Below are 21,884 nucleotides of genomic sequence, written 5' to 3'. Positions count from 1 at the left end.
CATGCTGCTCCTCGCTGAACACCATCTCTTTCAGGAAGTACTGATTTCCTGGGCTGATGATGTCTCTCTTCTTCTGTGCCCCACAGTGGGCTATGTGGACCTCAATCAGAGCTAATTAATGACTCAAACTGCTGGTATCTATCTTCCTAGCTAAGCTGTCAGCTTTGTTTCTTTCAGAGGCGAGACCTCTATCTGGGAGAGAACAGCTTTTCTAGCCAGTGATTTGGCCCATTGCAACCACACCAGCTGATACCAAAGCAGAGAGGCCAGTGCTCTGAGGTTCATACTCTTTCCATTATATCTCCCTAATTGTGGAAAGATTACAAAAACTTCCTCTCAAGGTATGACTGGCAGGGGCCAGAGCAGCCAGCAGCTTAAAGTGGTCACAGGTGCAGGAACACTGAGATTCTGTACAACACTTTGCTAAGACAGCTTTGTGGAAGTGCTTCTTCCATTCATGTTCTGAATTAGCCACAAGACCTCCCATTTGGTCGTGTACAACTTCACCAGGTTGGTGGAGAGCCACTACTCTGACTGATCTATTAAGGAAAGACCTAAGGAGCCAAATTAACTTTTCTAGATTGAATTCCCAAAATAAGGAAGATGACTAAAAAGCTGGATCCAATTTAGATCAACCTCAAGAGAAAAAGTACAAAACTGCAACATGAACCTATTTATCTAGAAGGGCAGCTGGATAATAAACTATCTTCCACATGTGTCCTTACCACCCCCTGAAAAAAGCATAACAAATTAACACATTTCTTTTTAAACTCTTCAAGGATACCCATGAAAAAGACTTTGCCAGTTTTAAGGGAGAGGTATAACCTAGGGGAAGGGAAGGGGAAATGATGACAGATAGGCATCTACGCACAAAAGCATTTACCAATTGGTGATGGTATTCTGGGACGAAGGTAGTCTGCTGAGGCTGCTCTCGTCTGAAACACCTGTGACAAGGGAGGAGAGGGTGCTCTTTGGCCCAGTAAAGATGTCGTAGGCTCCAAGCTCCCCATAAGGCCACTCAGAAGATTGGAAGAAGCAGGTCTCTGAACAGGTGGACCCAGAAGTTCCTAAAGGCAGAAAAGTCAAATCCTTGTGAACAAACCTAGTTCTTCCTCCTAGTCAGAGGTTGTGGATTAAATTCTGGAAGCCAATGATGAATCTCCCTCCTGCTGCACTGAAGGACTTGGCACATGTACATGCAACAAATTTCTCTGAACGTTCAGCTACCAACATTTCCTTTAAGTTAGTGCTACAAATATAAGTTAGATACTTTAAATTTCCATAGAAATTGCAAACCTGCAAACTGGAAACCAAGCGCTTACTTCATCATCTTTTTTAGCCACCTCCCCACCCGACGTTGAGGTTAACAAGCGACACAGAACTACGTCAGGCAGCAACATCGTATCCTTCTTTGCCGGGCAACATGGATCATTCTCTAAGGCCCAAAAGTGGACCACTACACAAAACCAGTTCGGAGGACTACTGTTCAGGACTCCAAGGCCTCGGTATAAGATTGTGAAGTACCTGCAAGATGTTCTTAGGGACAGGCTGGCCTGGAATCTCAGCAGGGGACATCAAATGGCTTTCAAGGGTTCGCTAAAAAAATCAAAGGAAAACTGGTTTTAACCTTCTTACATACTTAACTTACAGATTAATTGGGGACCACAAGAAAACATAAAAACTCCCCAGGGAGTTGGCACTTAACAGCAGAATGATGTCCATATCACAGAAAAGTCAGATCAACTTGTCCCACTCTCTCATCACACAGGTCCCAAAGATCTTGGAACCGAAAGAATTTTCACATGTACGTGCAAAGTCCACTCAGAGACCCTCAGACAAGCTCTTTTCTGTGGTAACCCTAAGTCCATTTTACTATTTCTAACACTGTGACCAAAAGAAGGGGAAAAGAAAATGGTGAAACAGGGGAACACTTATTTACTGAGAAGCCACAAGTAGGAAATTTTGATAATCTATAGATTTTAATTTTCGAGGCAACCTTTGCTACCCATTGTCTTTAACAAGATTTATAGACCACAGATGGTATGAAAAACCTAGTAAACAACATGTGAGTTTGGCCAAAATTGTTATATTTCAGAGTTTCATATTTCAGGAAATTTAAACTTTATTATTTTTTAACAAGCTACTCCAAATGGGTCTCATATACAGGGCAAAATTCGTATCCTCCACTTTTAGCTCTTTTAATGCAGCAGCAGTTATGTTTTGCATCGAACTTGTATTACCTCTGGTGCTTCAGGACATCCTGTGTCCATTTAGCTCTGCCTGAAGTGCTTTCTCTGTCAGTTTCCCTTCCACAAGCTGAACTGCCAAGGTCCACAGCAATGTCCTCGGGAGTGACAAATAGCCCAAAGATATCCAAGTGTTTCATTGCTGGTTTTGGAATTGGAACTGACTGTAAATGATTTTAATAAGATCTCCTCAAGAGTCATTTAATTCCATTTAACAAAAACAAATAGGCGGGCTTCCTTGGTGGCACAGTGGTTAAGAATCTGCCTGCCAATGCAGGGGACACGGGTTCGAGCCCTGCTCTGGGAAGATCCCACATGCCGCGGAGCAACTAAGCCCGTGCGCCACAACTACTGAGCCTGCGCTCTAGAGCCCGCGTGCCACAACTACTGAGCCCACGTGTCACAACTACTGAAGCCCACGCGCCTAGAGCCTGTGCTCCGCAACAAGAGAAGCCACCGCAATGAGAAGCCCGTGCACCACAACGGAGAGTAGCCCCCGCTCGCCGCAACTAGAGAAAGCCCACGCCCAGCAACGAAGACCCAACACAGCCAAAAATAAATAAATAAAATAAATTTATTTTAAAAAACCCAAAAAACAAAAAAAACAAATAGGCAACTTTATACTACATGGCTTACTATATTTGGAGGATAGCGCCTACAATTTAATTTGAAATAGAGTTTAGATTGAACCAACATGTCCTATTTTGGGGATAAACAATATGATTGAACCAAAACAGAGGCAGATCAGAAATAGTATACATAACACACACAGTCACAGTAACTAAAAGCTTGGAAGAATTCCATGACTTAAACAACAACATGCAAATCAAGTAATATTTTGGGATAATGCCCGGTGCACTTATTACATTATTTCCTTGTTGCTTTCTTTTCTAGGTTGAGTTTGTGTTACTCTTTGCCTAGCACCTTAAATTATATCATCCATTCCTTTACGCGTGTTCGTTTGAGGCTCATTCCCTCAGCTGAAGCCAGATATATTTCAGAGCACTGAAACCCCAACATCATACCAGTTATCCTCACAAATCCAGGTCAACTGTGTTAATATCAAACCCTAGAATCATATCTGAAACAAGATGTTCAAAAGCATCAGGTAAACTGTTGAATTCCCCTGCTCCCATTTCTTTACTTACACTAAAAGTGGCTATTTACAAGATTTGACCCCTACCACTGTAGTCAGCATGTAATCACCATGACATAAAGGTACTGGGTTGGCCAAAAAGTTTGGGTTTTTCCAATAAATCACAGAAAACCCCGAATGGACTTTTTGGCCAACCCAATAACAAGAAAGCAGAACAGGATAGTTTGCAGTCCTGTAATCTGGTCCTCATTTGAAAGCATTTATATCTAGTAATTCTTTGCATGGAAATTATCTAAAGCAGCTTACCTAAGGAACACTCCCCTATAACTGGCATGGTGTGGTCAGATACACAGAAATAAGTCTACCTATCTGAGATGCCTCCTTTCAGAGGCAGAGAGTCAGGTAGGTAGGCCAGGAACAATGGCGTCTGTTAGGATCTAGCACTAACAGCTGGTCAGAAAAGAAACATCAAAAATCAGCTGCCCTCTACTGGTACAAGGCACAATGAAACAGCTACTTCTCCCATGGTTAACCTGTAGTTCTCAGACAAGAAGGTGTCAGGAAAAACAAGAGGCAAAACTCAGTTTGGTAAATTTGCTATAACTTAGCAACTAGAGTAAGTCTATGTTTTTATTTATTGTTCAGATTTACCATTTCCCTTTCACTTTGTATCATCAAGGGTTAGCAACAGTAACACACAGACCATGGCTGAGAGGAGACCTCTAAATGTGTTATGACAAAGACCAGTATGTGCTACACACCTGCATTTACTGACATGCAGTCACCTTGTAACCCAACTTCATGTCTAAAGGTGTTTTATAAGTTTGGAGTCACAGCTTTTTTTATTAGTAAATTAACAGAATGCAACTGTCTTGAAAAATTCATCTTAGATACTTTACAAATGATATGTATACCTGTCAACTGCCTAATCAAGAAAGCAAGTAATCTCAGGTATCTGGGAGTAATTAGAAGTTGTGAAAAGATTTTACTCTAAAAATATGGTAAGTTACTTTAACTTAAGTAGCTGAATAAACAGAAAACCTTCTCTGGAGCTCACCCCAAAAGGTATGTTTACACCTTATTTTTTTCAGCAGTGAGTTAAGATAAGCAAGTTATGTCTGAATCTTTCAATCGCTGTACTGTCATGCACAGTAACTACAGATTAACCACAAGCCTGCTTTTGCAAGTAACAAACAGTATAGTGATAATCAAAGAACACACAAAAGTAGGAAGGACCAACTGACTACTAAAGAATTTCCAACTTACTCGGAATACCTTTTTTAAAAGCCATTTATTGGGTGGAAAGTGGAATAGAAAGAGGGAAAAGGAGAAAAGGTTGGGGTTTGTGCCAAATACTTACGCTGACTTTGGGCTGAGAAGGCAAAGTCCCACTTGCCTTCATGGTGCTCACTAGCTTGTTGAACGCAGTCATATCTCCATCTTTTCTGAGCTGTCGATTGCTGGTCACAGTACTCAGGGTCTCCTCTAAATGCTCTGCCATAAAGGGAGTTGAATTCTTCACCTGCTGGTCCACCTTCAAGCCCTTGAGCCCTGCTTCTACCTCTTCCACTGAAAGCACAACCCCTGAATGTGCTGAAAGGTTGAGAAAGTCCAGGTTAAGAGAAGCAAAGGAATATGTGGTAGGAATTCTCTTTGTATACCATGATGGTTAAGGTGAAAATAATTTATTTCACAGTTGAAGTGAGGTTGTCAGAAAAGGCTGACACCAAAAATAGACAAACTGAAGGCACTGAGATCCTGCAGGAGGACTTCTTATAATGAGTCTTTTGGAGACTTATTACCAGGGACAGGAATCCCAGATGGCCCAACATAAGCAAGAGTGCTACCTGCACTATGGTTATTATATCACGAAGGTTGTATGTTGAGGGCTTAATAACCTAAGCAAGAACATAGCAGACTGGGGCAGAGGTGTGAGGAGCTGCCAAGTTATGCTCGAGAGGACTGCAACATTCACGGGAGTGTTATACTCAGGCTCCAGGTAAGGAGGACGTAGAAGAAAAGTTCTTACCATGGAGCTCGTGATCCAGTGACTACCAGATTCTCAAAGAGGTGGTACTGTTTAATAAAAAGTTTTTTTGAACATTAAACAAAACCCACCATCTATCTGACTTTTGATGAGATAGCAGTCTGTTAGAACCAATTCTGCCATTAAGACAGAGCATCCAAATGTTTCAAATATCTAAAGCTGACTCTAATAAAAACTTACAGCTCTCTTTAAGCTTTTCTTTATTTGCAGAAAGGCTGGAAAGGAGAGGTTTTAAATCCACTTTGGCTTTCTGTAGCATTTCTAGAATATCCACTTTATTTTCAGCATGGTCTTCTAATGGTATAGGAGCAAAATAATTCCCCGAGTTCTGTCCAGGAGAGAGGATGGCTTGTTCCAGACCTAGTATTGCAAGTAAATATATTCATAATTAATTGGTCCCAATAAAGCACAGAAATATATCTTCAACAGTATTAAAAGGACACAAATTGAAGGGTTTTTTCAGTATCCAGAAACCCTTTAATGGACCCCTGACTAATGAAGACAAAATGAACCATATCAGGGAAAGCTCAAGTCTACATCCAAGACCAGAACCTGAAGCAATTTTACCTGCAAGTCTCTCCAGCTCTTCATGCGGTGTTGACCCAAGACTGCTGGATCGGCTTCCTGATCGGCTCGGGTTAGAGAACCACCTACTGAATCGACTGGCAGAGACTGACCCTTCTCCCAAAACATCTTCTATCATCTAAAGGGAAAGATAAAAGAAGCTAAGACAATAGTTTCTAGGTGAAAAGGACAAGAAGGTTCAAATTTTAAGAAAGGGTCACTTACTTTGAAACTTCCTTTGATGCTGCTGACCTGAAGGCAAACACCCTCAGAACTTAGGATTCTGAACATCTTTAACTTTTCTTCCCCTCCTGGATCATTTCTGAGTAACCCAAACTTGGGCATAACCAACCATGTATTCTCTAAGCATATAAAGCAAAACCTCTGTGCCACAGAAAGTGTTCTGGTTTTCTATCTTTGCCTCATTAGAAAATCCATGAATGTTCTAAGAGGGTATAGTTTCAAAATAAAAATCAGTACCAGAGTAAAGCATTCCATTGCCAAGCTGATGAGTGACCTTCAACTAAGCATCAGGTATGGAGAGCTGATGAAAGAAAACCCTTGCTTCAGACTTCAGCATCCTCAAGGTTGTAATGAACATCATGAAATCCAATGCTGACAATTTCAGAACCCAAAAGCTAAAAAGTAGAGCTCATAAAGATCATATTTCCAAGTCAAAGTCCAAGTCAGAATGTGAAAGATGAACTTTTAATTGATCTCTAATATCTGTTTGAACTTAATAGAAAGTTTTCAGGTGTTTGTTTTCTTTTAAATCTGACCTCCATAGTTTTTGGTTTAATAATAAGAGCAATTAAATGATGCACTATGATCAGAAGTAATTTCTTCAATGCTGTTTCATAACAGTAATTTCTATTACCAATCCTTCTTAAAAACTAAATTTAAGCATTGAAAATGAAATTTTCAGTTGTACCCTATTATAAATTAAATATCCAAATTGATCTTTATGCAGTTCTCTTATCAATATTTAGAAAAGACAAGATAAAGCAAATATCAATCCAAAAATGAGGCACATCCTTGACAATAAGGCATAAACAGAAAACAGGTTTTTCTGAAGGCTGGTACATAGATGACAGAGTTAGGGACTTTGTTTTATCTGAAGTCTAAAACCCCCAGTTTCTAGTCAAAGTTCAGCAGTGGAAGGTTAGATTTATTCTTTTATTCTTATCTGGAAGAATTTTCTCATAACACATACCCAATCTAAGCCACAAATAATTCTCTTGAACACAAGAATGAGACATTGATTACTTGTGGTACTTCTATTTTCTTAGGTATTATTCAACAGTTTCAATCACATTCCACTTGTAGACTCTCATACCTTAAATAATGCTGACTTTTTTTTTCTTTTTTTTAGGGAAAAGACCGATTTTTTTTACTGGATTTGGCTTTGACAAGTACTGGCAAACCCTGCAGACACGAATACAAAATGATTGTAAACAAACAGGCCGTGCCAGCAAATGCTGACTTTCAAGTCCACTAATTTGCAATCATTAAATTATAGGAGAAGCATTATAAAGTGATGTTTCACTGTGAAAAATTGGGAATTGTACCCAAAACACAACCACCTTGGTGATAAACAGGAATTTTTAAAAGTAAAAGCTAGAGCTGTTTAAAATATTTTAATTTTGAAAAGAGTCTGAAATTTTAAAAATAGTAAAAATAGCTTTGCACTTTGTTTTTATTTCCTCTGATCATATTGTATAGGAAAAAAGCCAGAAGATACACAGGAGGAACATGAAAAAGTAAAGGAAGTGAATATAAGGTATCTGGACATTTTCTAAAGATTTGACAGTAAGTGTTAAGAAAGTCATTTCCATATTTTAGATCAGTGACCAACTTTGTTTGTTAGAGAAGCTAAGTTTTATTATAGCTAAAACATAAGTAGAGACAAAGTCGCTTTTACACACCACTTACTAGAAATGCCAATTTCAAGAAGCTAGAGCATTTTGAACCCAAAAAGAATCTTAAGAGTTTATCTAGTCAGTCATTTTTTACCACAGAGCCAGCAGGGATACTCTAATACCAGTCCCTCCCTCCCCTTATGCACATTGGTACTCAGCTGACTGCTGCTACATCCCACAGCCTAAGCTAGTCAAGAAGAGGAGGCTGTGAACTGCAGTCTGGTATGTTTCAGCTGCTCTTTCTAGACTACATTTTTAATAGCATTTTTAAGGTAACCTATATGACTGTTAGTTTGGTCCGTCAAAGGTCATTTAGACTAGTCATATCCTAGGATTCATATTATTCTGATACAGATATTGTGAAATATTTTTGCTCTTTGACAATTACTAAGTTTTACTGATCAATGCTTTTCTTTTATTACTTTCCACTTTTATGGAAATTTCCATATTTTTGTATTTGTTTCACTCTAGTTTGATTTTTCTTTGGATTTCTAATGAATGCATTTAAGGCTACACACTTTCATCTTAGCACACTTTTGATTATTCCACCAAGGTTTTTCTATGTCATGCTCCTGTTCATCACTCTACATAGTTTAGGATTTCTGTTTTGATTTCCTTTTTCTTCATTCAAAATACTTCTATGTACCTGTTATGTGTCAGGTACTGTAGTAAGAGCTGCATATCTAAAATCAGCTTATTTTTAATTACGTAACTGAAATTATTTGCACATGTGATCTAAATTTTCATTTTGTACAGATTTTCGTGGCTGTCAACTTCTAATGTATTGCAATGCCAGTAAATATAGCTTAAAAGTATAGGGTGTAATTCTGTTTATGCCAATTAATACCCAACATCTGTGGGGCCTAAGTGCCAGGTACTATACCTCAAACACTTTATATCATTTGTCAGTTGATATTCAAATCTTACATATAGCCCTTCTTATTTTTCCCAATTGACTGGTCATTTTCTGAGCATAATAATAGAGTCCAGCTGGTTATACAGCACAACCAGAGCATCTCTTTTTACTGATCCCAGCTTTGCTTTTAAGTGAATCTATTATAGAATATACACCTTAATGAGCAGTACCTCCATGAAAAACATGGAGAGATTTCCTAGCTAGGTACCTTCTCAGAATTAACCAAGTTTTGGTTGAGGGTGAGGGCCAAAGGATAAGATGGTGCTGAGTTCCTATTCCTCCCTTTTATGCTTTATAGGCAGTATAGTTGGGGGGAATTAGGAGTAAAGACTGTTAACTGAAACTACAAAAATTAGAATTCAGTTTCCACTACTAGCTAGCTATGTGACTTTAGGCAAGTTATTTAAACCTCTCTGTGCCTGCCTTCCTCATCTGTAAAACAGAAACAGTAGTAATCTAACTTACAAGGGTTTTGTGGGGATTAAATGACTTATTGGATATAAAGCCTAAAACGATCAGCACTGTATGCATGTTACCTATTATTAAAAGTTTAGTTTTGAATTCTTCCTTTGCCTAGGTACACAGGTAAGTTTCACAGGTACTCACATTTGGAGCCAAGTACAGGCCTCTAAATTTTGACCTTTTGCTGTGAAAACTTTTTACAATAAGATTTCCATCTGTCTTCTAAGAGAATGCAAAAAAAAAAAAATGTCACTAAACACAGCTGGTATAAAAATAAAAAATTACTGTCCCCTCAAAAGCTAAGAATTTGAGAGGATCACTCAGTTTTACATCAAGTAAATTAAACTCATATCTGGATGCAACCCTTCTGCTCATAGTGAGCCAAAGGACTACTGGCCAGCTCACTGTAAGTGACGTATCTGGCTAGAGGACTTACAGTTAAAACTGTGCTAGAACTTAAGGAGCAAAACCATGCAGCTTCCGGTTGATCTGCAGCTGCCCTCCACATATTCCTGAACAGCGCTGTAGAAAAGTGTGGTCTTGGGCCAAGCTGGTCCACAATGAGGTAAGTTGAGAGTTGGAGTAAATGCTTAGCAACTTTTATAGCAACTGAGCATTGCTGTGATATTTGTACTTTATACTAAAGTACTGGTGTTCAATGGATTGGAAATAAAACCTGGCCTTCACCATAGAGAATTTGAGAAGTACTGCCCTAGAACTCACCTGTGGCCCTGTACCTATCAGTGCTATGCAGCGTCTGCTCACCTATTCCGGGTGGCCATCTTTTAGGCTTTTGGGGGCAGGCAAATGACAAAGGCATGCCTCTCTGTCATGCCCAGCTTTGTCCACTCATGCAATGATCAAACAAGAAGCAGTTACAGTTAAGGAGTAGAGTAAGTTAAGTTAGAACCACTAGTTCTAAAGGACTGGTCAAACTTACTTGCTGTATTTCATGTCCTGTAAAGGACATCTGGGACGTACAGATGCTTTTGGTCAAATGGTTTTTAAAATTCTATTTCATCAGTCCTATGCACTCTTTCAGCAACCACAGAAAAATCTCAATTCTGGGGGCATAGGCCATAGTTTCATCTTTTCTCCAAAAATTTGATGAGGCATTACTAATCCCTAAATGGCCAAAGGGGACAGGAGCAAGGGCAGGTACCAAGTGAAGATTTGGGATGTCTTACTGTTTCTACTTTAAAAGTAGAAAGATTAGACCTCGACAGTTCAACAGCAACAGTGATAGTATCCCACACTCCTTTTCATGAAAGGTTTTCGGAACCATCACATCACACAGGTACCACCTAACCAGCCTTACCCAAGGAATGCAGATCAGTATGATACTGATCATCAGTTATAAAAATCCACCTCCACAATAAGGCTCTACAACAAACACTTAACTACTTAAAAATAAAAGCAGACAATGTTCTTAAACATCTGCAGAATCCTTAGTCCAATGCTAACAACCTGGAAAAAGAGTTAACTGGTATAGAATTCTCACTTAGTCATTTCCACTTAGCCTCTCAAAACAAAGCCAACAAAAGTTAACATAATATTTAAGAATAAAAGCCAAAAAACTCCCAATCATCTAGCAAAACAAAACTTTAAAAAGAGGTATCTTAAAGACTCAGGTCAAATCTAACCCTACAGTTGCTCCATCCATGTTTATAAGCATGCTGCTACACTCACCGAAGCCAAGCATGGCACCTTATCAAGGTTAAAGAACTCATTAAAGTCAAATTCTCCTGGGGATTGCTCGGGCAAGACGGCATCCCTTGGCACTTCCTGATCAGCAGCAGGCTCCTGTTCAAGGATGACCTCCACCTCATCCTCTTCGGCCACTCCTCCATTGCACTCGACCATGCCTGAAAGCAAAACCGGACAAAGACAGTCTGATCATGTAAACTGCTCCAGACATATTTTGTGGCCTCAGCATCATCACACATGAAGAAGAGCCACCGATGACTTTAAAAGCAGACTTCTTGTGCCAGTGCAGCACTTGCAACAGTAAAACAGTTCCCTTCCTATGGGAGCTAGAGGAGGAAAAAAGACTTAATAACAAGCCAGAACACCAACATGATTTAGGAAGGATTATGATCCCTCCTCTGCCCATTCTTCAAGTTTTCTATAATGTAGTGGATTTTTTTCTAATTTTTTATTTTAAAGGACAATTTTTGAGCCTCTCTTGCTGCTTAAAAATGGAATGAAATTAATTTGGCTCCGCTTTCACCCATGCATCTGCATCACCACTTTAAGTCAGGGTTCAGCAACCTAAGGTATTTATGTGAAACCTAGTCCAAGGGCAAGTTTCATTTGCCTACTGATTGTAGTTCATCCTTCAAGGCAAAGCTCAAATGTCACCTCCACTAGGAAGTCTGCACTGCCTACCCATTTTTACCCTACCAAAAAATTAATCACCGCCTTCTCTATAATGTTTGTGTTATCTCTCACAGTACTTATCACACTATATTATAGGAACAGTCTGGTGAGACCGAGCTTTCTGAGGCAGGAAAGCTGCTCTCATCAGCTTTGTCTTACTCTGCAGTGCCTGGTTCATTTAAAACTGAGTTATGTCTGGTTGTTAGGATGGGAAGATAAGGTCTAAGAGAAGCTACCAAGTTTCCATTTAAGGAAGCTAACATCTTAGTTTTAGCCAGAGGATGGGCAAAAGGAAAAATCCTTCAGATACAAACAGACTTTTTTTTCCTTTTAAAATAAGTGCACTGAGATACTGGAAAATCAACTTTTTAATTTGAAGAACAGAACTCCTAAAGCCCCTTCCTGCAAAAGCACCGATGTAAAAGCTGCCTATAGTTTCAAGATCACAGCAGACGTGAAGTCCTCCTAGGAAAAAAAAAGTGCCAAAGCCTGGACCCATCCCTTCTCAAAAGGCCCCAACAGGACTGCAGTCTCATTATTCATCCAGGATATTCTAGACCAAGAGAGGCTAAATGCTATCATCTGCTTTCATTCCAATAACACTTCAAAAAGCTAGACAGCAAGGCAGGGGACAACAACTGAAAGGTTAAGTGGCTTGCTTACCCAAGGTCTCAATACTAGCAGGTGGCAGAAATTTCAACCCTAGGTGGGCCAGCAGTGCTCTTCTACGCTGTGCTGTGTGTGTAAGGCAGCACTGCCCCTCCACAGAGGTGCCTGCCGCCTCAGAACCCTGGGCCTTCTGAGGGCCTAAGGCAACTGGCGAGATGGACGTTTATGAGCCATGGACAAGGCAACGGGCAGCCTCTCCAGTGGGTCAGCACACACTTACTGCCAACCAGCAGAGGTAAACGATGTTCCTTAAAGACTGACATTTAACTAAAACGACTACTTTGGTGGAGGTATTTTCCTCATTTTACAGACAAAGAAACCGAGCCCTAGAAAAGGTAAACAACTTAATAGCCTAATCAATGCCAAGTTTGTGTCCTTTTCCACTAGAGCAGTGCTTCTCTCTAACTCATTTAACCCACCAGAACCTGTCTACCTACTTTAGGATGAGAGCCAGAAGACAGAGTCTGTACTTAGTTCATACTCTTACAAAAAAAACTTTAGTATTTCTCCTATTCTCTTTTATTTTGTGTTGAGATGAGAACATCTCTTAACAGAGATGCAAGCAGCAAAAGTGCCCCATGTGTAATTTTATGCCAGCTTGAGAGCAAACGGGGCCTGACAACTGAGAATGGGTAGGAACATGCATTAGCAGACAGACAAACACAACTGGCCATTTATTATGATAGTCTCAGAAGCCAGGGACCCAGGAAAGATAACTAAGGGCAAGTGTTACCACATTTCAGAATGAACATATAGTTTTCTTTTTTTTTTTTTTTTTTGGCTGCACTGCACGGCATACAGGATCTTAGTTCCCCGACTAGTGACAGAACCCATGCCCCGTGGAGTCTTAACCACTGGACTGCCAGGGAAGTCCAGAATGAACATATACTTTTCATTAGAGAGAATACAAATTAAAATTTTCTATCAGTGGAGGGTTTTAACCATTTCCTCCTTCTACATAATTGTTTTTTCTGTTTATAAGTGAAATACATATTCAGATTGTTTCATTCATCACCATATGTACAATACCTAGCACTGGGCCCTGTAGAGTAGGTGCTCAACACACACTTGTATTAAAATCATGCAGGCAAGGAACACTTTTGTCTTGTCCATGGCTATACTCCCAGCACTATTACATGCCTGCAGAGAACTCTACATACCAAGTTCAATGGAAAGCTGGAACACAGACATAAATGGACTCAAAGGCACTCATCATCCCTCCCCGTCCTTTCGTTCTTGCAGCCAAGATGCAACTAGAGTACCTGTTTATCTTAAACACAGTAGCTAGGGCAATTAACCAATGGGGTGAGAGAGCCCGGACCTCTGGATTCTATTGATACTTGAGGTGCTGCCATTAAACCCACGGGACAGGGTCTTGGTTGTCACCTCTTTCCAGTCCTGTCTCTTTGCATCTGTAAGGTGAGGAGGTGACACTACTGATATATTTTGCTACTTTTGGCTCCTCCCGTGTTGATACAAGAATGGTTGAAATTCAGATTTCATCTCAGTTAAGAAAAAGATGGGCTTTTTCTCATCAGAAGCCTGATCTTTACCATGAGGTGAAAAGACCACACTTGCTGGTGCTGCTTTAATCTGAGCATGAGACAAAGGCATCTCTCAAAGGCAATTTAACAGCAAAGTCTCCCAAGTTTCCCACCTGCCTCTTCCCTGCTTCCTCCCAAGACCACCAGCCTGGTCACTGCTCTGAACACGACTAGTGGGCCCCCACCCTTCACCAGGTACCCCTCGCACATTAGCTCTGGCTTCTTCGGTTTAGCAAGGAGGATACCTGAGAAAAGTGAGTTTGGGAGAAGCCAAGTGACAACACTAGGAACCCTAACACCATGGTGAAGGAGGTGGGCTCTGAAGCACAGCATCCTGTTCAACTCCCAATTTCCCTACTCACTTCTTCAGTGTCCACAGACAAGTCACAAAAGCCGCCTGCATCTCCATTTGCTCATCTGTAAGATGGGCGCAATAATATCTGCTTCACAGGGTTGTTAGAAGTAGGATTACATAGACAAAACACTTACCACGTGTCCAGTACATACATGCTCAATAAATGAGACCCCTCATTATTTCTATCACATGCTCTTACCTCTGGGGAACACTTTCGTGTACACAGTGCTCTTACTGGGTAATGGGAGACTTTTCTGTTTAGCACTGCAGGCAGGACAAATTGAGGAGACAGTACAATCTACACACAGTGAACTCACAGGAAGAAGTTTCAAAATCAGGCTTCAACATTAAAAACTTGCCACTTTTAACACTGGTGCCTATTCCTAAGTGTACAATTAAGCCAATTATAAGCACATCTCATTTCAGAACAGTGAGCTTTCCTCTGAAAGTTTCTGCTGACCTTCCTTCACAGAGGCTGTCCGTCGCCTTGTTCTTTTTCTCCCCTTATGGTCTTCTTCCAGTATCTTATCATCAAAGCCAGTCAGCTCAATGGTTTCAGACTGACTTGTGGGTCCAGCTGAGAACCATTCTGGTTCTTCTTCTGTGTAGGAATCATTTCTTCTACGCTCAAAGACACGCTTACTATCCACAAACTCCCTCTGGAAAAGTACATAATGCAAAATAAAAAACAGGATTCTAGTTACGGCATTTCTACCTCAATCGAGGACTGATGAATTAAATAACGCTCAGTAGTACAATGAAGATGCTATGCTATAGACCTGAAGCCCCTCCCCACCCCCAGCTCTCTGTTCCTCCCTCTGGCTTAACAATGGGCTATGTTCACCCAGCATTTCAAGGTAACCCGGTATAAACGAAGTGAACACACAAGGTGCCAGAGGATCTAGAAGACAAACCCTGAAACGCTTGTCCTTGTAGTCCCTCTCTCGGTCTCTGTCTCTCAAGTCTCGCAGGTCCTTATCGCTAAGACGGTGATCCTTCTCAAAGGTCCGAGCAGAGATTATCCTCCCACTGCCAATCCTTCGTCCACCAAGCAGGCGGAGCCCATCACTGTCTTTCTCCAATGGGCTTCCTGAGCGCCGGGAGCTAACAGCAGCTGTCACGTGGCAGCCCCCTCCAAAGCTTCGTCTCTGTGGGCTGAGAACAACATCTAAGTCATCTTCTTTCACACGCTCTCGAGGATCTGGAAAGATGCCGGAAAGAAAAGTTAAGCAAACCAGCAAGGGTATTCTTCCTCTCTAGGTGGTCTGTCCATGACTGGTGGCCATGGGGGTACTGGAAAAGAGTCACCACTAAAACAGCTAGAGAGTTCACATATTTAACGAAGATGAGCAAACCTTCATCTCTTCGGAGGAATAAATGTACTTTATAATCAATAATTTTCCATGATTAATCTCCATAATCCCTTTGTTTTGACTAAATCCCTTTTTTTTTTTTTTTTTAATTTGCTGCGCAGTGCGGCATGCAGGATCTTAGTTCCCCGACCAGGGATCGAACCCGTGCCCCCTCCAGTGGAAATACGGAGTGTTAACCACTGGACTGCCAGGTAAGTCCCTTGACTAAATTCTTATCTATGTAATTATTAGCAAATGTTTTGTCAATTAATAAACTACAGTAGGTGTCAGTATTTGAAACAGTAACCACTTAAAAAGTTAAAGTATTGAACAGCTGAATATCCACATGCAAAAAAAAGACTTAAATTCATACCTACCACCATATACAAAAATTAACTCAAAATGGATCATAGATCTAAATGTAACCCCTAAAGCTATAAAACTTCTAGAAGAAAATATGGAGGAAATCTATGACACTGGGTTAGCACAGTTTTCTTAGGCATGACACCAAGAGCACAATCTATCTTAAAAAATGATAAACTGGATTTGATCAATATCTAAAACTTTTGCATTTTGAAAGTTACTGTTCAGAGAATACAAAAACAAGCCACAGACTCAGAGAACATATTTCAAAGAATATATCTGAGGGAATTCCCGTGGTTAGGGCTCTGAGCTCTCACTGCCGAGGGCGCCGGTTCGAACCCTGGTTGGGGAACTAAGATCCTGCAAGCCACAAGGCGTGGCCAAAAAAAGAATATATCTCATAAAGGACCTGTATCCGATACATAAAAAAAAAAAGGACAACTGGTTTGAAGAGCCACTTCACCAAAGATGATATATGGATGGCAAATAAGTATATGAAAAGATACTCAACATTAATCATTAGGGAAATGTAAATCAAACAATAATGTGATACATGCCTATTAGACTGGCTAAAATCAAAAAGACTGACCCTTCCAAGTGCTGATGAGGATGTGAAGCAAGTAGAACTTTCACACACTGCTGGTGGAAATGTAAAATGGTATAACCACTTTGCAAAACAGCTTGGCAGTTTCTCAAAACATTAAAGATACATCTACTATAGAACCCAGCCATCCGACTCTTAAGATATTCAGCCGAGAAAAGAAAGCATGTCTATAGAGAGACTTGTACATGAATGTTCAGAGTAGTTTTGGTTAACAGTCAGAAACTTGAAACAACCCAAATGTCTATCAACAGATAAATCGATAAACTATGGCAAATTCACACAATGGAATACTACTAGGCAATGAAAAGGAACGAACTTTTATATACCCCAAAACATGAATGAATCTTAAAACAACTATTTTGAATGGAAGAAGCTACGCAAAGAATACGTACTGTATAATTCCATTTATATTAAGTTCTAGGAAATGTAAACTAATCTATAGTGACAGAAAGCCGACCAGTGCTTGCCTGCAGGGCGGGGGTGGAGTGTAAGAAGGGACACATGGGGTGCTAGGGAACTTTTAGCTGTAATGGAAATGCTTATTACTTTGATTGTGGTAATGGTTTCACATTGTATTCACATGTCAAAACATCATATGGTACACTTTATGTGCCATTTATGTACCAGTCTATTGAATGCCAATTTTACCTCAATAAAGATGTAAGAAAAACATATCACCACACACAAAAATTCTTCCTAGGAAAATCAGAAAACTAAAGATAAGTCCAAGTGAGGAACACCTCCTTTAATCCTCTCACTAGAAACATTTCCTAAAATGTTTTGGTATGCACTTTTCCAGAATTTCCATGCAGTGTCTGTTTTCTTCCAAAAATAAGACACAAAATAGACAGTTTTGTATAACTTGGTGAACATGTCTCCAACATGTTTTTACAGCTGAACACTCCTATATATGGATATACCAAAGTTTACTCAACTTCATTTCTACTGCTGGACATTTAGGTTGCTTCTAAGTTTTCATCTGTGTAGAAGGGTCTTACAGCTCAAGCTACAGTCATCACCCCATCTTCTTTGCTCAGTTCCAAGTTGGTTTTATGCGTGTTCCTCTCATCTCAAAAAGAGATCCCTCTTGCAACAAGTTCCTTGACTAGCTTTTATATTGCCAGCTATCCATTTCACTTTTCTAGTTTAAAGGGGGAAAGGTATGGAAGATCAAACTTTACTCCAGTCGCAAACCACATCGAAACCCAGTATTCAGATCATACTCTATTGTGAATTAAGAATTGCCAGAACTAACTTATACCTGAGGAAAAGTCTCACCTGAGACTGGGCATAACCAGCTCTCCAGCGCAGCTTTAGGGTCCCCACATCTAACTCAGTTATCCACTTCAATGAAAGACCTGGTACTTTTAATTCAAAAGCACATAGCCTAATACAGTCTACTCACCACTGCTACATAGGAAGGCTATGATTTTACTCTGCTAGCTAATCAGAAATGAACTGTTTAAAATAATAAATAAAATAAAATTCAAAAAAAAAAAAAAAGAAATGAACTGTTAAGTCAGTTTCCTGATAATGATACTTTCTCCCAATGCATAAAACTCTCACAGCTAAGAATGAAGCCAGCAGCAAAGAGCACTGTCTACAAAATCGCTGCCCCCACTTCTCAGAGACTGTGCTCACCTACTATCCTGCGCACCAGGGAAGGCCGATCTGTATCTAACTCTTTCTTCAGACTTTCCATTGGCGAACTCCGTCCTGAAGCCGGGTAGAGGGAGGCATGCCACTTCTCAGGGTCCCAGACACCATCACTGCAAGTCAAAGGGCACCTACAGTTAGCACTTACACCACGAATAACATATGTAGTCTAATTTCTACTACTTCAGGTGACAGGTTATGGAAACCCCTTTTCAATATAAAACTTCATGGTTGCCATCAGAATGGTTCTCTCTTTTAAAATGAAAACAAAAACTAATAAATTCAGCAATACATCATTGTTGTTCACATAATAGCAATAGTCACTTGAAAAGCAGTGGTTTGTGCATAAATGAAACATCCAGACCACAAACCTTGGGGTGCATATGGATTATAGTACCTATGCCTGTCCTATACAAAGAAATGCTCCATAAATATTGATTACTCAGTTTACTGAAGATTAGTACAGGGAGGAGAAAGCCCCTTAATCCTCTTATTGGAAGCAGCTCCTGGAATGCTTAGTGTATATTTTCCAGAATTTCTATGTACAGTCTCAGTTTTTCCCACAAGTAGGACAGACAGCTCTTTAAGAGCCTAAAGTCTGTAGTCTGGGTTTGACTTTGTTACTCCCACGCTAATGATGGGGTGGCAGGTGGTGCAGTGTGCAGAGGAGAAGCTTTGGAGCCCAACGATCTGGTACCTAACTCTAGCTCTGCTAGGATGAGAAACTCTTTCCTCCATCTCTCTTATTTTCATTATTATTATTAGGCACAATGTCTCCACTTCAGAATCAAAGGGAATATGTGCCCATGATAACTATTTTATGCCAAGAAGAAACAGCTGTAACAAGAAAATTGAATTTGAGGCATAAAAAACCTTTACAGCTTTAATGAAGAAAAAACGAAACAAAAACAAAGAAAACCCCCAGCTAATCTGAGACTTAGCAAAAACTCCTAACTAATTAGAATCGCCATTATTCAAGTATCACCCTCACCAGGGGAAAGTGGTGAGGAGTCCAGATTCAGCAACCTTCTGAACTGTCCATGTACAAAATTTAAAAAAGCGTGTGCTATTCTACCAAAAAATTAAACACTATATATATGAAAAAAATGTGGGCCAATATGAACCATCTACCTTGATATTTAAGAAGTGACCTTAAAGTCTTAAGATAACCATAAGAAGTGCAATGTAGGGTTATTCTAAGAGACTTTCAGACCATTTTTAGCTATAGCCTTCTCAAACCAAAGCTTTCTACCTTATGAAAGAGCCCAAGATGCAAAACGGCTAATGTGGGGACTTCCCTGGCAGTCAAGTGGTTAAGACTCTGTGCTTCCACTGCAGGGGGCTCGGGTTCCATCCATGGTCAGGGAACTAAGATGCTGCATGCCGTACAGTGCGGCAAAAACAAAACAAAACAAACCACCCCCAAAAATCGGAATGGTTGAATGGTTCTCTTGTTTGGGGGTGAGGGGTGGGGGACTGATAAAAGGCCCAGAGTCCTCCTGATCGTCCTGCCCCAGGCAGGCCCTTGAAGGACCCTCAAAGCACAGTGCAAAAAACCACTGGTAGAGAGAAGACTCTGGTCAGGACTCCTGTGTTCAAGTCTTAATTCTGCTTTCTGACAATGTGCCTTTGACCAATGTGTCATTTTCTAGTTTTAGTTTCATCACCAGTTAGTTGAAAGAGAATTGGTTCAGTTGTCCTTAGAGTTCCTTGCAGCTTAAATCTCTGAATTTCAGCTAATTAATAACAAAGCTGATGAAGACAGTGCAGTGAGATGCTATTTAGTCATGTTCATAGCTTACGTGCAATTTATTTGTGTGGAAGCCCAATGTCGTTACCCCTGAAATCTCCCCACTCGTAATTCCAGCCAAACAATACAACTCCATTTATTAAGTTTGGTGTAACAAGAAGTTGACCCCCCAGATACCTGTCGTATTTCTCAGAGAGGCACGAAGGCCTTTGTTTGGAATGAGGGCGTTCTTTAATATCCAAGAGCTCCTCCTAGAAAGAGAAATCATATGGTGATTTTGAACAATATTTCTTGGGCCACATATTTTCAACTTATTTTTGTTATCAGTAACTGACTGTCTACCTTAAGCAGTTCATACAGTTCTTATTTATTTACACCCTGACTTATTCCAGAAAGGATCAGAGTCAGCTCAAGGTTCTCACCAGAAGCTCAAGCAGAACTGGCAAATAACGTAAGTGATCAGTTTATTGCTAAAATACACTCTCTCATAAACTTCTGTCCAATAATATACCCCACAACACTGAACGCTGATCAAGGCATGGTAGCTTCAGGCTTACATAAAACCTTCAGCTATTCTGACTGGTCTTAAATGCATTAGATGCCAACTTACAAGGGGATAGTTTTTGGTTTTTTTTTAATGTACATGGTCCTTTACCCCTAAATACTTCAGTGCCTGTTTCCTAAAAATGAGCATATTCTTTCACAGCCTTTTTTTTGTGGCTCCATGACAGAATTAAGCCCTATAGAAAATAATTTGAATGACTATTTTTCCATTCTCCCAAGGATTATACTTGGCCAGTATCATTTTAGATGCACAGGAGAGAAGAGAATCTATTACATACAATGGATGCCTTAGGGCATAAGGGCTCACTTCTGCAGAACCTGGTTGAGAAGTGCTGTCAGTTTTATACAACCAGTTATCAATAACACTTTATCCCTCTGGATTCCAATTTTGTCAAATGACCCAATAATGTCCTTTGTATTACCTTTTATTAGAATCTAACACAGGATCCAGTATAGAACCAGATATTGCTTGTCATGTCTCTTTGGTCTCTAATCTGGAACATTTCTACAACTTCTTTTGTCTTTTATGACATTAGCATTTCTAAAGAATAAAGCCTACTTTTTTTTTTTTTTTTTTTTTTTAAAGAGAACATTATTCATTTTAGGTTTGTCTAATGTTTCTTCATGATTAGATTGAGGCTAAGCATCTCTGGAGCAGAATACTAACCTAAGAGATGTCCACCTCAGAGCATCACCTCTGGATGCTTATGTCACCCATCTGCCCCTCATCAGTGATGTTAACTTGATGTAAACCACCTGGTCAAGGTATTCTCCGGTTTTACTCTTTAGTTACTACATTCCCACTTGCAATCAGTATGCAATCTGTGGGGCAGACACTTTAAAATCATCCAAATATACTGGCCTTCATCAAAATTTCCCCCTAAATTTAGCATCTACTGGTGATTCTGAGCCAAACCAATCTTGATTTTTCAACTGTAGGCCTCCCTCCATAATTACCAGTCAGGCACTTGGCATTCCACTGTAAATACAAACCCTCCCTTCTCCCCCTTTTATTTACCTATTTATTATTGACATGGGCTCACAGATTCCCAGCTTTTCCAATGGTCTATAATTCATTAATGTCCTTAATTATTTTGGTGCTTAAATTGAGAGTTTCTTCAAGCTGGCTCCTGAATCCTTTAGACATGCCCCATCATTTTTTAAAAGCACTTTCTTACTTTCTATCTTATGTTGTACCCATCCTGTCCTAACCCCAGAGTCGGCCATTTCTTGAGAAATCCAAGTTCCTTTAAGTGGGGAATAGTATAATAAATCAAGATTTGGGAACTGGGTATCCTCATTTGCTTCTAGGCCCTCTCAGCAGAACTAGGAAATATGTGCGGTTATATATGCACACATGTGCACACACACACACCTGCTCATACACATGCATATACA

At 40.0% G+C, this 21,884-nt stretch overlaps 1 protein-coding gene across 5 annotated transcripts in view; it reads right to left on the bottom strand.

Annotated features, from left to right (window-relative positions):
• EIF4ENIF1 (eukaryotic translation initiation factor 4E nuclear import factor 1) overlaps positions 1–21,884 on the bottom strand; it is a 41,377-nt gene that overhangs the window by 7,883 nt on the left and 11,610 nt on the right. For all 5 annotated transcript variants that reach the window (XM_068563768.1, XM_068563767.1, XM_068563765.1 and 2 more), the window contains exons 3-12: positions 20,100–20,173; positions 18,158–18,285; positions 15,112–15,398; positions 14,658–14,856; positions 10,940–11,115; positions 5,957–6,092; positions 5,570–5,749; positions 4,703–4,935; positions 1,525–1,596; positions 884–1,067 (exon numbers count right to left, since the gene is read on the bottom strand). In XM_068563768.1, coding sequence (XP_068419869.1) covers positions 884–1,067; positions 1,525–1,596; positions 4,703–4,935; positions 5,570–5,749; positions 5,957–6,092; positions 10,940–11,115; positions 14,658–14,856; positions 15,112–15,398; positions 18,158–18,285; positions 20,100–20,173 — 1,669 coding nt within the window. The remainder of the gene's footprint in view (positions 1–883; positions 1,068–1,524; positions 1,597–4,702; positions 4,936–5,569; positions 5,750–5,956; positions 6,093–10,939; positions 11,116–14,657; positions 14,857–15,111; positions 15,399–18,157; positions 18,286–20,099; positions 20,174–21,884) is intronic.

This window comes from Eschrichtius robustus, chromosome 14, assembly GCF_028021215.1.
Source record: "Eschrichtius robustus isolate mEscRob2 chromosome 14, mEscRob2.pri, whole genome shotgun sequence".
NCBI classification, from domain to species: Eukaryota; Metazoa; Chordata; class Mammalia; order Artiodactyla; family Eschrichtiidae; genus Eschrichtius; species Eschrichtius robustus.
Note: the sequence above shows the minus strand (reverse complement) of the source record. Positions and strands in the feature narration are given on the sequence as shown.